At 34.3% G+C, this 15,387-nt stretch overlaps 2 protein-coding genes across 3 annotated transcripts; both read left to right on the forward strand.

Moving 5' to 3' along the window:
• The first annotated feature begins 2,006 nt into the window (after positions 1 to 2,006).
• LOC100803603 (protein terminal ear1) lies at positions 2,007 to 5,402 on the forward strand. 2 transcript variants are annotated; one of them, XM_041011987.1, is made up of 5 exons: positions 2,007 to 2,570; positions 2,836 to 3,463; positions 3,847 to 3,930; positions 4,032 to 4,173; positions 4,791 to 5,402. In XM_041011987.1, the coding sequence occupies exons 1-5, from the start codon at positions 2,093 to 2,095 to the stop codon at positions 5,037 to 5,039; spliced, it is 1,581 nt and encodes a 526-aa protein (XP_040867921.1). In that variant the 5' UTR covers positions 2,007 to 2,092; the 3' UTR covers positions 5,040 to 5,402. The 2 variants fall into 2 exon arrangements, with proteins under 2 accessions (XP_040867921.1, XP_003552800.1); XM_003552752.5 differs by having other exon boundaries at positions 2,012 to 2,570; positions 3,808 to 3,930.
• Positions 5,403 to 9,939: 4,537 nt separating this feature from the next.
• On the forward strand, positions 9,940 to 15,094 carry LOC100804664 (putative multidrug resistance protein). The gene is made up of 7 exons (XM_041011941.1): positions 9,940 to 10,125; positions 10,353 to 10,407; positions 10,796 to 10,980; positions 11,076 to 11,533; positions 11,773 to 12,313; positions 12,440 to 14,376; positions 14,651 to 15,094. Exons 1-7 carry the CDS (start codon positions 9,940 to 9,942, stop codon positions 15,018 to 15,020), a joined length of 3,732 nt encoding a protein of 1,243 aa, XP_040867875.1. The 3' UTR covers positions 15,021 to 15,094.
• The last annotated feature ends 293 nt before the right edge of the window (positions 15,095 to 15,387 follow it).

Consider the following 15,387-nt stretch of genomic DNA (forward strand, 5'->3'; position numbering starts at 1 on the left):
AAAATATATTTTGCTCATAAATTTATATAACTGATAATTTACTTACTTATTACTTAATTCTATATTTAATCATAAACATTAAAGTTACAAACATCTTAATTAATTGTAGGTAATTTATTAGTTAAATGAGATTAATATATTTAGTTAATATGGAAAAGGTTGTGTAAAATTAACATGTATTAGGAAAAGTGTGTGAGAAATTAGTGAAAGAAACAAAAAATACTTGCATGGAGATTAGAAAAGGATGGGACAATGAGAGACGTGGAAGATGGAGGCAGTGTCATTCATGCAAAGAATCAAATGCTTAGAATAAAATAGCATTGGTGTGGTGTTGAGGCTAGGAGAGCTTCAAAACTTGAGAAATCTCACCTTTCACTGCAGATTGGAATCCTAACTCAACTCAATGAGACAATTATTAAACTTATTGTAAGGCTATCACCAACCCCCCGTCATCTCTCCCAGTATCTTTAACCACAGTGACAATGGGAACTGAAATTCGTTTTTCTTTATTAATAATCCAACCACTATTTGCAGAAGAGCCATCCGGAGTTGTCTGCACATAACAAGACAAATAATATACCAATACAAATTATTGGGAAAAACTTAATTACTACCAATAATCAAACGCAAGGCAACTTGTGGCTATGTTTTGGGCCTAAATTAAATTAATAATGAGATGAGAAAGGAGAGCAGTGAAAATAGCTAGATAAGAAAAACTGTCACAAAATTCTGTGTGTGTAAGGAAGTGTTCACAGATGAAGCATTATGAGCAGTAGAAAAATACAAAAACATGAAATAGTACGGTACCCAGGCTGCCAAGCAGGCACCGGAGCCATTTATTGTTGTCCTCTTTTGGCATTTGTTGTTTTTATACAGAATTGCAAATTCAACGTTGAATGAAAATTGCCTAAATAGTTGGATTAATCATCATGGTTTTAAAATGTGAATGAAAAGGTGTTACAGGAAATTATATTTGCAGACTCAAATGGAAGATATGACCCTAGTCAAACAGTCCATTTACTGGGTTCTGATTTGACTATTGGACTTGTTAAAGAAATAGACTTGATATTCTTTTAAATACTAGGATGATATTTGAAAAAAATAATACTAGCTATAACTCAAAACATATTGAATACACCTCATTGGATGTTTGTTTAGAATAGTCTAAATTATAACAAATAATTATTTGTATTTTAAGTCTCTTTCAAAAAGCTAACAAGAATATGAACTCTTTTTCCCCTCAAAATAAAGCTCATGCCAAATAACTTAACTTTTTCTTAAAAATAATAATAAATATTGTTTATGTTTTGAATATGAAGAATGCTTTAATATCTGACAATTTTTTTTATTAAAATTAATTAATACTAGATTAAGTGGTGACATAAATTAAAACTATTTTTTTTAGATGAGTGATAGGAACACACTTTATAATATAGTCTTTTTAATATATTTTTTTATTGATTAATTTATTAAAACTATAAAATCAAGAAAAATAATTATTAAATAAAATATGAGACGTATTGAATTTTATGATTTCCTATAAATTTAAGTTATGATATTCATATACATCATTTTTGGATGAAATAAAAGAGAGAGAGAAAGAAAAAAAAGAATAGAAAGAGAAAATAATAAATGTGATAAATGATATGATAAAAAGGAAAGAGAAAGATAGAGAAATAATTGGAGGAAAGGTGGAATGAAAGAGAAAATAAAATATTTTTGTATTTATCTAACTAATATGTTTATATTTAGCCAATTGTTTGAAGACATTAGTTAAAGAACCTAAAATAAAAATAATTTATTGGAAAAAAATTGAATTATTCATAATCTATCTTATATTTTCTTATAATTTAGATAATAAATATATTTAGATAAGTATTTGTAGCATATAAATAAAGAATGAAAATGACAATGAAGCAAAACCACCAAAATGGTGAGTCCTTAGTCAGTAGCTGTGGTGTGCAAAGGGAGAAAAGAGAGGGGTAATAAAGTAAAAGGGGATGGGGGCATTAGGTGGGAAAGTACTTTTTGAGTAAGTTTTTGGGTTAGGAAAGTAGAGAATGAGGAAAAGAGGCGAGTGAGTGAGATTTGAATGGGAGAAACCGGGATCATTGTCAGCTTCCAGGGTAACTTAGACCCGAGAGCAGAGGAGTTCAGACCCCTCAATCTTCAATGCCAATGGTATCCTCTTCCTCTTCCCACACCCCTCTCCACCTCCTCCACCCGCTCCCTCCTCCTCACTCCGCTCCCATTCACCTCCCACTCCGCCCTCCGCGCAGAACTCCAGGCCTTCGGCGACATCAGAGCCCTCCAAACCGACTCCCTCCGCCACGGCATCCTCACCGTCCACTTCTTCGACCTCCGCCATGCAGAGTCCGCCTTCGCCGCCATCCGCTCCATGCACCTCCATTTCCCTCAATTCCTCCTCTCGGCCCACCCCATCTCCGCCCACTACGTCCTCCCTTCCTCCAACGCCTTCCCCGACGCCCACAACCAAGGCACCCTCGTCATCTTCAACCTCCACCCCAACCTCTCCACCGTCCAACTCCGTCGTCTCTTCCAACCTTTCGGTACCCTACTTCTCTCTCTTTTCTTTATTATTATTGTTATTTTTTTGTTCGCTAGCTGTTAGCGGAGGAAATCGTGTCCGCACCTGTTTTCTCTTCTCTTCTCTCTTAATTCATACATGTTGGAGGAACTTTTTAAGGTGATGTTTGGTGGGATGATACTAATAATAATAGGATTGTCATGTCTTTGTCTTGGACTTTTTCTGTCTCCACTTTTTATTTTAAATAAAATTTGTTGGTGGTTGGTTCAATCAAAATCCATATATAGGTCCCATAAAGGAATTGAGAGATACCCCATGGAAAAAGAATCAGAGATTTGTGGAGTTCTTCGACATAAGAGACGCCGCCAAGGCCTTGAAGCACATGAACGGCAAGGAAATTCACGGCAAACAGGTTGTGATTGAGTTCAGTAGACCCGGTGGTCACACCCGCAAGTTCTTCCATCATTCTCCTCCTTCCGAAACCACACCTTTCAACGTTCCTCCGCCACCACCACCGTTTCCTCCTTCCCCGCGACGTCGTTTTGCTGCTCCTCGCTTGCATTCCTCTCAAAAGAAATCACCGGGAAGCCACAAGAGTACGGGATCTATTGATGCGGAAATGGGATCAATGAGTTTGACCGGAGAAGTTGAAGTTCAGCATTCTTCACATGGCCCCACACAGAGGAATCTTAGCAGAAAGCACAATTGCGATACCACTGTAGTAGTAGGAACCACCACCAAGCAGCAGCAGCAGCAACAACAACAACAACAAGTACCTAGAAGTAGGCACTGGAAGGGAAAACAAGCGAAGAAACAAGAAACTAGGTTTCTAATCAAAGAGGGTGCCATTGTAGAATCTGGTCCCAAAGATACTAGAACTACTGTCATGATCAAAAACATTCCCAACAAGTATAGGTCCGTTTTTCATTTCTTTATATTTACTTCTATACATTGCTTCATTTTCTTCTTCTATTCGTGCTCCTGTTACTAGAAACTAGAAAAGGGTGAGTTTGAGCAATATGACCAATCGAGCTTCTCTCTCTCTCTCTCGCTATGAAGATACCCTTTCTCTCTCTATAACCAAACAAACAAAACAGTGCATAAAAGCTTCAAGAGAGAGAGAGAGAGAAAGGCACTGTAAAGTGAGCTAAAGTATGATGATAGTATAAAAAATGAGTATGAAATTAAATTAAAGTATAATGTAGTATCTGAGAACTATATAATGTAGTATAAAAAGTTTTGGTTTTGACTTGTTGCAGTCAGAAGTTGCTATTAAACATGCTGGATAACCACTGCAGACACTGCAACGAGCAGATTGCAGACGGCGATGAGCAGCAGCCTCTATCCTCCTACGACTTCGTGTACCTTCCCATTGATTTCAAGTATTTTTTCCATTTCCATGCGTGCAATCCCACTTATTTAACTAATTAATTGATTTACCCACCAAGCAAAATGTATCAATTATTATTATGTTTTGAAACAGCAACAAGTGCAACGTGGGATATGGTTTTGTGAACATGACTTCCACGGAGGCAACACTCAGGCTCCACAAGGCCTTCCATCTTCAACATTGGGAGGTTTTCAATTCAAGAAAAATCTGCGAAGTCACCTATGCTAGAGTTCAGGTACTACTATTTCGCTATTCATATTAGTACATAGGGAAAAAAAAATACCTTTTCTTAATCTCAAATATAAGAAAATTGTAATTAACTTTTATTTATTTAATGTTATTATCTCTAAAATATTTTTTTTATTAAATTGAAGTTTCAGTTTCAATAATAATACATTTTTATTCCTTACATTAATTTCCAATAAAGGATAAAAAAAATTATCAGCGTGAATATTTTCTTGTTCTTTTATTTGATAATTTGAGATGTAAGTATTAATTGTTAAGTGTGACATACAGTATTATATATTAATGAGTAATGCCAAATTCTCGTGTTATATTCTCATGCATATTTTCCTACTATTTTTTTATGTATTGGATGAAAAATAAAAGCATTTATTGTCTTGAAAATATAAAATATATTTAAAACTTATCATAAAAGATAACAGGAGAATTTATTGGAGGATATAATAGGAATATTAAAGAATTATTATTTTTCAATGAAAAATATTTTTATTTTAAGATTTTTAACTAATATTCTTAAGATATTAGTTAGCATTTCTCGTAAGTATATACTGGAATTAGTACAATAAATTCATATTGTTGATTTAAAAGCAAATGAATAATGAAATGAAGGGATTGGAAGCATTGAAAGAGCACTTCAAGAACTCAAAGTTCCCATGCGAGATGGAGCATTACTTACCAGTGGTGTTTTCGCCGCCTCGAGATGGGAAAGAACTGACGGAGCCACTTCCAATAGTGGGGAACAAGCAACAACAACAAGCCATATCAAGTGGCGGCGGCGGCAGCGGCAGCGTAGGTGATGATGATGAGACAAATGAAGAAGTGGGTAGTAGTGTTGTGATTCTGAAAGACAGCATTTAAGGTGGTTGAGCAACGAGCCACACCTGTGTTCGTCTTCGTGCCTTAACCAGCCAACCAACCTACCTACAACTACAGCAACCATTTCTCTATCTCTCAACTGAACCTGTTGCTGCTCACTGCTCACCTTTCCTCCAATATCTCTTCACTTTTTTTTTTATAAATATTTTCGTTTCCTGCTTTTGTCTAGTGAAATTGAATTTGTCGCTTTTTTTCTTTTTTCTTTTCAATCACTTGTTTGTAGACTTGTAGTTGTAGGTTCTGCTGCTTCAGATGTACTGTAGTAGTATTTAGTTTGCCTATTTAATTTTCAAGAATTTCGATGTATCATTTTTTTTATAGATAGAAAACTTTAAAGAGAACATAGAAACTTTAGTTAGTTCTTGACGATTACTAGGTTTAGACTGGGTTTGATTGTGTAGTAGAGAAAAAGAGCAGAAAAGAATTAAAGAAAATATTTAAATTAAAGTAGTAGATAAAGAGAAGAATGGAATTCACACCTTTTTTTTTTTTTCATGAATAGTATTTTCTCCCTTACAACCAAACTAAATATTAAGCTAGTAGTAACTAGGAGTGGAATGGAAAGGTTTCATGAACATATACGATTGTGTCTTACTGTAGATAATAAACATCTATTTGAATAGGATCGATGTAGGAGATTTAGGTAATAAACATGAAATATAAGTTTTAACTTCAATGTGAAAACTGTAAAAAAGAAATTGTTCGTCTCTTAAGAACTGAACTTATCAATAAACTATTCAGATTAGAACTGGAAAAGCAACCAATTTTTCATTTCATAATATATTTAATTAAACTTGAACTTTCTTAACAAGATTAGTTGGATTACAAAATAATTTCTCCACTGCAAAGGGAGTTTTCTTTGATTGGTATTTTTATATTTTCCGTTTAGTTACATCATAAAGGGCATGTGAGACCTGAAAATAGCTTTAGTTGAATAATATAGGTGTCTAAATTATTTGAATTTTTTTAAATAAGTCTGTTTATTTTCAAAGTTTGTAATTGGGTCTTTGAACTTTTAATCATTGATTGGGTTCCTCCTAGATATATTTTTGTATGAAGTTACATTAAGGTAATTGAAAATTTTCAAATAGTCAAGCGATCAAATTGTCAGTTTAATTATTTACTAGGTTCCTAAACTATTTAATTTTTTTAATCAGGTACTAATAATGGTTTATTTGGAATAGATGAAATAAAGTATAAGGGGAAAGAAAATTTTGAAAATTAAATTGGAGAGAAAGTGAAAGAGAATAGTTTTTTTTTAAAAAAATCGTTTTTTCCTATTTTTCAACCAAATAAAAGGAAATACATTAGTTATTTGTGTTTTCCTTAATTACATCCAAAAATAGCTTTTCTTTTAAAAAAATAATCAGAGACTTACATGTGTTTTTTTTTACAGGCAGAGACCTACATGTTAATGTAAGCTAAATAGAAAAATCAAATAAAATAGTTTAATTGTGTGATCAAATAGATAATATGTTTCTATCAAAAAGCAAGGAATGAAGTCGCAGAAGTGTTGGGCGAATGCATGTACTATTAACAATATCTGAATTTTCAAAGATGCATCTGAGATGAGAGGACAGTCAACTCCCAAGTGACAACCTCTTAAAACAGCGATGAGTGATATAAGAAGTGTACACTTCACTTTTTAGTGACTATTTTTTTTTCTTTTTCTTATATTCTATCTTTTATCTTTATACATTTTTTCATTTTATTTTGAAGATCGATGTAAATTTCATTTCTTTTCCTGGCTATAGAAAATTACATCCTATCATTTTATATAAACAACAAGAAATAAAATAAAATAGGTATAAATAGAACAAGAGAGCAGGGGATAAAAGAGAAAAGAGTTTTAGAAATCTATATACAAGTCATCCACACCCCTTTTTTTAGTTTATTAATGGAATTTCGTTTGTTGATTCGAGCTAAGTTTCATAAAAACACCAGTCCTTTTTGAAATATCCTGAACAACCTATAGGTTGAGCGCCTCGTTCAATGAAATATAGAATAACAGAAATATTTAAATAGGTTTGATTCTTTATTAGATCATAAAAATCCACTTTCTGAAAATCAAAAAAGAGAAAGATATTTCTTTTATATATATATCAATATTTTTTATATGTACATAAAAAACAATTGGTTGATCATTTTTAACAATACCTTCTTTCTTAATTATGTTTTTTTTATCATTCCTTTTGTCACTAATTGCCAGATATTCAAGGAAAATATTTTTCAAATTTAAAATATTTATAAAAAGTACTAGTACTACAAGTAAAGGAGTATGGTATTTTAACAGACAAGGTCTAACACGGGAGTTTGTATTTTTAGCAATAATTATAAAAAAATTATCAAAAAAGACAAAATTTATTTCGATGATGCTTATTTTTTTTTTTGGATAGATAGTCTTCTGACTTGTTAAGAGAATAGTCAAGTTTAAATAACACTGTTTTTGTTTAGGAGAGGGAAGAAACATAGGAAAAAATAATTTTAATTATATATATATATATATATATATATAATTATATATATATATATATATATATATATATATATATATATATATATATATATATATATATATATATATATATATATATATATATATATATATATATATATATATATATATCATTTAAACCAAACATAGCATTGGAGAGTTGTCCTTGTGTTGGAATTGGAACAAGCTGCTGGAGCCTCTACTCTAGTAGCCTTGGGTAGTGTTGTGTTGTGTGGTAAATGAAATTGGAGCTACTGTTGTCTTTATTTATAGAGGTTGTACGTAAGATTAGGATGGGTTAGGTTTTGGTTTGGTTTGTTGTGGACCATGATATTCTCCACACCTGTCCTGCATTGGTCACCCATTTAATGCTCTGTCAGTTTTTCACCTGTTATTTCTTTGATGCTCTGGGGTTTTGACACGTGGACCACTTGATTCCACCCACGTCATCACCGGTCCCTCCCCTCTTCCCAACTCAAACCTCCTATGCTTAATATCATAACTCAGTTTTATTAATAAATGCTAATATGTTAGAATGTTTATTTAGTTTTTTTTTAAGACAACTTTGATTGTGTGGAAGAGTTTAGAATGAAAGAAAATTAACAAAAAAAAAAAAATTTGAATTAAAATAAAAAAGAAAAAAAAAGTGAGATTCTCCATAACTTTGAAAATTTCTCTTCATTTTTCTTTTATTTCTTCACAACCAAATACACATTTAAAGATGGCACCTGTGGCTTCCACCACCGGGAAGGAGATGGAGACGGCGGAGGGGAATTGGTATATGGAGTATGAAGAGAGCTAGGATGGATGGAGAGAGAAATAGGATTTGCGATTTGGGCTTTTTGGTTCTTTAACTAAAAAGTTAAAGAAGAACTATACCATGATGGAGGAGAGATAGAGCTAAGTATGTTTTCATATTTTCATATTCTGACAATTTTTAGCTTCTAGAAACCGTATTTAAAGATTAAGTTATAAAATATTACAGACTCCTTTAACAACAGTGTTTGATGAAAGGGCTAAAATAATATATTGATCAATTTTAGAAATTAAAAAAATAACTTTTAATTTAAGAGATTAAAAAATCATATTTCTGAACTAAAAATATATTTAAATGTTTAATTAATTTTGTATGATAATACTAGTTCTAATGGCGAGAAGGAACTATGGAACAAGGTCCGTGGAAACTGTGGCTGAGGCATGCGCGGATGTACTTTTGATGCAATCAAGGTCACACGGTTGGCCACTTGGACCAATTCCATAAATAAATACCTTACTTTTTAGAAATCGATAAAAATGGTAAGTTTAATTTAACTCAAAGCTTTACATACTTGGACACCGAACTACTTTGGAAACATCATTTGTACGGATACCCCGTCTTTTATGTGCCTTGCTCATTGCCAAAAATTATTCCACTAAACTACACTAATTATTTTGAGACTTTGAATAATTATTTAACACTTTCTATTTTTTTTTTGGAAAAAATATAAATTATATTAAATTCAAAATGATACAATAATAAACGGGGCATACCCCGCGGTTAAAGAAAATCAAAAGTCTCCCTAATACAAGAAGACATATATCAAGATGCTAAAACAAATGCAACACTATACATAAGAAACTTAATCTATTTTTTTATACTAATATCATCAAGCTTTTTTTATGGTTAGTTATTGAATTTGGAAACTTGGTCGCGAGGATACACCTCTTCGTTATTTCGTACTTATTTTGCTTATATAAAAGTACTACTAGTAGAACATAATGGTGGTAATTAAGGACGAAGAAGGAATAAACGAAAGAGGGAGAACTTTCATTCTCATTATTCTATAATAATAAAATAATGAAAGAAATGTACTATAACTCAAGACTCAAGAGTCGATTTGTCACCGAGTGAGATTTGATTATATTATTCATCAATATTACATTCAGTCTAGCAGTATCAAAAATTGTGTAGAACACTACAAGACACTATCTTGCCAATGACATAGTAGTCCTAGTTTTCAATTACACTTCGATTGGTTCAATGATCATGATTTGGGGTAGATTCCTTTTCTAACTTATCTTCCTCGTCGTTCATGTCTGGACATTATATGTGTTCGTTGTGATCAAAACCATATAAGTAACGCCAAAATAACATAAGCAAAAAGAGTTTCTTGTTCAAACTATAACGATGTCTCATATAGTGACAGTAATTGATGAATCCATGATTAGCAAACAAGTGCCGGCAAATGTTAAAATCATGCGTATAGCTCTCAATCCATTTGGCAAATGGCAATAAATAAGCTCTAAATAGAAAATTATAATAACTCAAAGAAAAGATACCTATTATAAATTTATAATAAGGTGTTCAAGAGGTCGAGAATTTTGAGGCATAGAAATCCCACCTGGGATATGGGAAGCAAAGATGGATTTTTCCGTTATGCAGATGGCTTTGACAAATTGCTATTACTCTTTGGGACTTTGGGTTGCATTGGAGGTGGCCTACAAACCCCTATGACAATGCTTGTTCTTGGCAGTTTGATAGATGATTATGCTGGTGGATCTGGACATTCTGTGTCCAACCATGTTATAGACAAGGTAATTAAATATTAGTACATGAGGTCATTCACTGAAGCCATTCATTCTAGACACATGATAACAGAAGTAAATGCAAAAATTTCAAAGTCATGGTTTTGTTATTTTTCCTGCTACTAGTAGTTATGATGATATTCAACAATAGTATAAATTATAAAATATAGTTTTTACATTCCAAAATTTCATTTGCTTAAAAACATCTGACAAAAGTTCTGTCATGATTCTTTCAGTACGCTCTAAGGCTGCTGGGTGTTGCTATTGGGGTTGCTCTATCCTCCTTTATAGGTAACTATTGCTGCAAATTTTGGATATTTGGTTTCCAACTTTCCATTGTTAATGATAACGTGGGCCGTTGAACTCTACCCTTTTTTCTGTCTCCTCTAGCAGATTTATCATGGATATGTGTAACATCATTAATGATTTTTTCTTGGTGTAAGTAAATATATGAAAAAAAATCCTTGTCCAGCTAAAGTAATTATTACCTTTTTCATTTTTTCTTTGGTTACATTGACAAGTGGATATCATGACCTGACTCAATGAACTGACAATTGCCTAAATTCATATCCCACCTTAACCAATTGAAATATGCTCAGTCAGCAAAATAATTACTTTTCATGTAGTAAGAGTTCAATATTGATTTCAAGAGAATGCATGCATGATATTTGTCCTGCAGAAGGGGTATGTTGGACAAGAACAGCAGAAAGACAAACTTCCCGCATGAGAACTGAATATCTTAAATCAGTCCTAAGGCAAGAAGTTGGTTTCTTCGACAAGCAAACTGACTCTTCCTCAACTTTTCAAGTTATTGCCACCATAACTTCTGATGCTCAAACAATACAAGATACCATGGCTGATAAGGTATACTTATTACTTAATTATTTATAGAATAGAACTTTCCTCCTTATTCTTTTGAATCCTTTGTGGTAAAAATAATTTGTATGTGTTTGTTGCAGGTGCCCAATTGTCTTGGTCACCTCTCAGCATTTTTCTCTAGCTTTGTAGTGGCACTCTTCCTTTCATGGAGACTTGCACTAGCTGCTTTTCCATTTTCAATCATAATGATCATGCCAGCTATCATATTTGGGAAGACCATGAAAGAGCTGGGAAATAAAATGAAGGATGCATATGGAGTTGCTGGTAGCATAGCTGAACAAACAATCTCATCAATTCGAACTGTTTATTCATATGTAGGTGAGAAGCAGACACTAGAAGCGTTCAACTCAGGTCTTCAGAAAAGTATGGAGATTGGCATAAAACTAGGTCAAACCAAGGGAGTGATTATTGGTAGCTTTGGGTTGCTATATGCTACTTGGGCATTCCAATCTTGGGTTGGTAGTGTTCTGGTCAGGACAAAAGGAGAAAGTGGTGGCCCTGTGTTTTGTGCTGAAATATGCATCATTTGGGGAGGACTGTAAGTATCATCAGAATTTCCCCCCTTTTCTTTTTCTTTTTTTGCTAAGTAATATATCTAATAACTTTGTAGGAGATATTCTGCTAAGATAAAGACTCTTGGGGAGAACATGTTGATATTACTACATGAACTGAAATATATATGAAATGAACTAATATTGAATTGGAAAAAAATGTGCTTCTCTTGTCCATGGGACTTCACACTTGCTATGACTGTTAACTTCAATTTAAAATGCACAGGTCTCTGATGAGTGCACTCCCAAATCTTGGTTTCATATTAGAGGCAACAACAGCTACTACCCGAATTTTTGAGATGATTGACCGAGTGCCAACCATAAATTCTTATAAAGAAAAAGGAAAGCTCTTAACACATACAAGAGGAGAGATCACATTTAACGAGGTTGAGTTTAGTTACCCATCAAGGCCAGATGCACCGGTTCTCCAAGGACTCAATCTGAAAGTACAGGCAGGTAAAACAGTAGGCCTAGTTGGAGGGAGTGGTTCTGGCAAATCTACTATCATCTCTTTGCTTGAAAGATTTTATGATCCTGTATATGGTGAGATATTGCTTGATGGATATGATATACAGACACTCCACATTAAGTGGTTAAGGTCCCAGATGGGACTGGTAAATCAGGAACCAATTCTCTTTGCAACATCCATAAGGGAGAACATTCTATTTGGCAAGGAAGGAGCTTCAATGGAAGCTGTTATAAGCGCAGCAAAGGCAGCAAATGCACATGATTTCATTGTTAAACTTCCTAATGGATATGAAACTCAAGTAAGATATGAATTCTGTCCCATTCCATACTTCTTATCCCACTTAATTTTGATTAGCAAGATCCTAAACACAGTTATTTGATATTGTTCAATTTGATTACTCAGAAAATTGCAATTTGTTGTTCAGGTAGGACAATTCGGAGCTCAATTGTCTGGAGGGCAAAAACAAAGGATTGCCATTGCAAGGGCTTTAATAAGAGAGCCAAAAATTCTCCTACTAGATGAAGCCACAAGTGCATTGGATTCACAATCCGAAAGACTAGTGCAAGATGCCCTTGATAAGGCTTCCAGAGGCAGAACAACAATCATCATAGCGCATCGGCTATCCACAATTCGTAAAGCTGATTCAATAGTAGTTATTCAATCTGGAAGAGTGGTTGAATCTGGTTCCCATGATGAACTACTCCAACTGAACAATGGGCAAGGAGGGACTTACAGCAAAATGCTACAACTGCAACAGGCAATAAGTCAAGACGAAAATGCATTGCTTCAAATAAACAAGAGCCCTTTAGCTATGGTAAATCAAACAAGTCCAATTTTTAGCAGGCAAAGTAGCCCAATTGATCATGCATTTAGCTCCACGCAACCGTTTAGTCCCATATATTCAATCAGTATTCCAGGGTCCAGCTTTGATGACTACAGCAGCGAAAACTGGGAGAAATCTTCAAATGCAAGCTTCTCTCAATGGCGTTTACTTAAAATGAATGCCCCAGAGTGGAAACATGCATTGCTTGGGTGTTTAGGGGCCATTGGCTCTGGAATATGTCAGCCAATTTACTCCTATTGCTTGGGAATTGTTGCATCTGTCTACTTTATAAAGGACAACTCTCTCATCAAATCAGAAATCAGGTTGTACTCGTCCATCTTCTGCTGCATAGCTGTTGTCAACTTCCTTTCAGGCCTCATTCAACATTACAATTTCACCATTATGGCAGAACGCTTGCTAAAAAGGGTGCGAGAAAACTTGCTAGAGAAGGTGCTGACTTTTGAGATGGGATGGTTTGACCAAGAGGATAACAGCAGTGCGGCAATTTGTGCTCGTTTGGCAACTGAAGCCAACTTGGTTAGATCCCTTGTTGCAGAACGAATGTCATTGTTAGTTAACGTTTCTGTTATGGCTTTCTTGGCTTTTGTACTAAGTTTAATTGTCACATGGAGGGTGGCTCTTGTTATGACCGCAATGCAGCCGTTGATCATTGTATGCTTCTACTCAAAAAACATTCTCATGAAAAGTATGGCAGGCAAAGCAAGAAAGGCTCAAAGAGAGGGTAGTCAATTAGCAATGGAAGCTACTACCAATCATAGGACTATTGCTGCATTCTCATCTGAGAAAAGGATTTTAAATTTGTTCAGAATGGCGATGGAAGGCCCCAAGAAAGAAAGCATCAAGCAATCATGGATTTCAGGTTCCATATTGTCAGCCTCATATTTTGTAACAACAGCATCTATAACTTTGACTTTTTGGTATGGAGGCCGGTTATTGAATCAAGGGCTGGTGGAATCAAAACCTCTTTTGCAAGCTTTCCTCATTTTGATGGGCACTGGTAGACAAATTGCAGAGACAGCAAGCGCAACTTCTGACATAGCTAAAAGTGGAAGAGCCATTAGTTCAGTATTTGCGATACTGGATAGGAAAAGTGAGATTGAACCAGAAGATCCTAGACATAGAAAGTTCAAAAATACTATGAAGGGCCATATAAAACTGAGAGATGTCTTTTTCTCATACCCCGCAAGGCCAGATCAAATGATTCTCAAGGGCCTCAGTCTTGATATTGAAGCTGGCAAAACAGTTGCATTAGTGGGACAAAGTGGCTCGGGAAAATCCACCATCATTGGCTTAATTGAAAGATTTTATGACCCCATGAAGGGATCTATATCCATAGACAATTGTGACATCAGGGAATTTAACTTGAGAAGTTTGAGATCACATATTGCCTTGGTGAGTCAGGAGCCAACCCTTTTTGCAGGAACTATACGTGACAATATTGTGTATGGGAAAAAGGATGCATCAGAAGATGAAATAAGAAAGGCAGCACGTCTTTCAAATGCTCATGAGTTTATAAGGTACAGTTTCTAGTATCAAGATTCGGTTAAAATTGGTTTTAGTCCATGCATTTTAAAAATGGTGAATTTCGTCCCTGGCTAAGTCAAAATAAAGTATAGAGTCGAAAACCAAATCCACCACATGCACCATTTTCAAAAAGTAGGACTAAAACCAATTTTAACCAAATCTTGAAGGACTTAAAACGCGTTTTACTTTTTTGTATTTTCCTCTCACTCTTGCAATAGGAAAATAGAAGAGTAAGTTGCATTCAGTGACACAACTTGTCTGATGTAGTTCAATGAAAGATGGTTATGACACTTACTGTGGAGAAAGAGGAGTGCAGCTCTCAGGAGGACAGAAGCAGAGGATAGCAATTGCTCGAGCAGTGCTTAAGGACCCTTCAGTCCTTCTGTTAGATGAAGCAACAAGTGCTCTAGACAGTGTATCAGAGAATCGGGTTCAGGAGGCACTTGAGAAAATGATGGTTGGAAGAACGTGTATAGTTATAGCTCACCGTTTGTCAACAATACAAAGTGTAGATTCCATAGCTGTGATAAAAAATGGGAAGGTGGTGGAACAAGGGTCACACTCAGAGTTATTGAGCATGGGATCAAATGAAGCTTATTACTCCTTGATTAGGCTACAACATGGCCACTCAACTTGAGGTGATATGTACAAATATGCATATGAATCAATGTGCCAAGCATTATGCAATTTAAAATAAGATAAACAGTTTTGTACCCAAAATATATATTAAAAACATTAGCTTAAAGTAATGAATACTTCTTGGGTTGTGCATTTAGAACAAAGGAGGACAATGTTTCTTAATAAGCGAATACTTCTAACAACTCCAAAATTATCATATACTTCTTGGGTCGTGCATTTGGAAGAAATGAGCAATGCTTCTTAATAATAGTTAGATCTAGCATAAAAAACCAACTAACAAATAGTTAGATCCTATTCCTCTATCTCGTACTTTTGAGATATCACTTTTTCTTCTTAATTGAGTCACATTTGGATTGGTATCACTT

Source organism: Glycine max, chromosome 18 (assembly GCF_000004515.6).
Source record: "Glycine max cultivar Williams 82 chromosome 18, Glycine_max_v4.0, whole genome shotgun sequence".
Lineage (NCBI taxonomy): Eukaryota > Viridiplantae > Streptophyta > Magnoliopsida > Fabales > Fabaceae > Glycine > Glycine max.

What these genes read in the sequence shown, in the direction of transcription:
- LOC100803603 (XM_003552752.5), top strand. Translation starts at nt 2,093, where the DNA reads ATGGGAGAAACCGGGATCATTGTCAGCTTCCAGGGTAACTTAGACCCG. An exon ending in AACATTCCCAACAAGTATAG is followed by an intron (nt 3,464 to 3,807) that starts GTCCGTTTTTCA and finishes GACTTGTTGCAG; the next exon opens with TCAGAAGTTGCTATTAAACA. An exon ending in TCACCTATGCTAGAGTTCAG is followed by an intron (nt 4,174 to 4,790) that starts GTACTACTATTT and finishes AATGAAATGAAG; the next exon opens with GGATTGGAAGCATTGAAAGA.
- LOC100804664 (XM_041011941.1), top strand. Translation starts at nt 9,940, where the DNA reads ATGGGAAGCAAAGATGGATTTTTCCGTTATGCAGATGGCTTTGACAAA. An exon ending in CCAACCATGTTATAGACAAG is followed by an intron (nt 10,126 to 10,352) that starts GTAATTAAATAT and finishes TGATTCTTTCAG; the next exon opens with TACGCTCTAAGGCTGCTGGG. An exon ending in CTAATGGATATGAAACTCAA is followed by an intron (nt 12,314 to 12,439) that starts GTAAGATATGAA and finishes TTTGTTGTTCAG; the next exon opens with GTAGGACAATTCGGAGCTCA.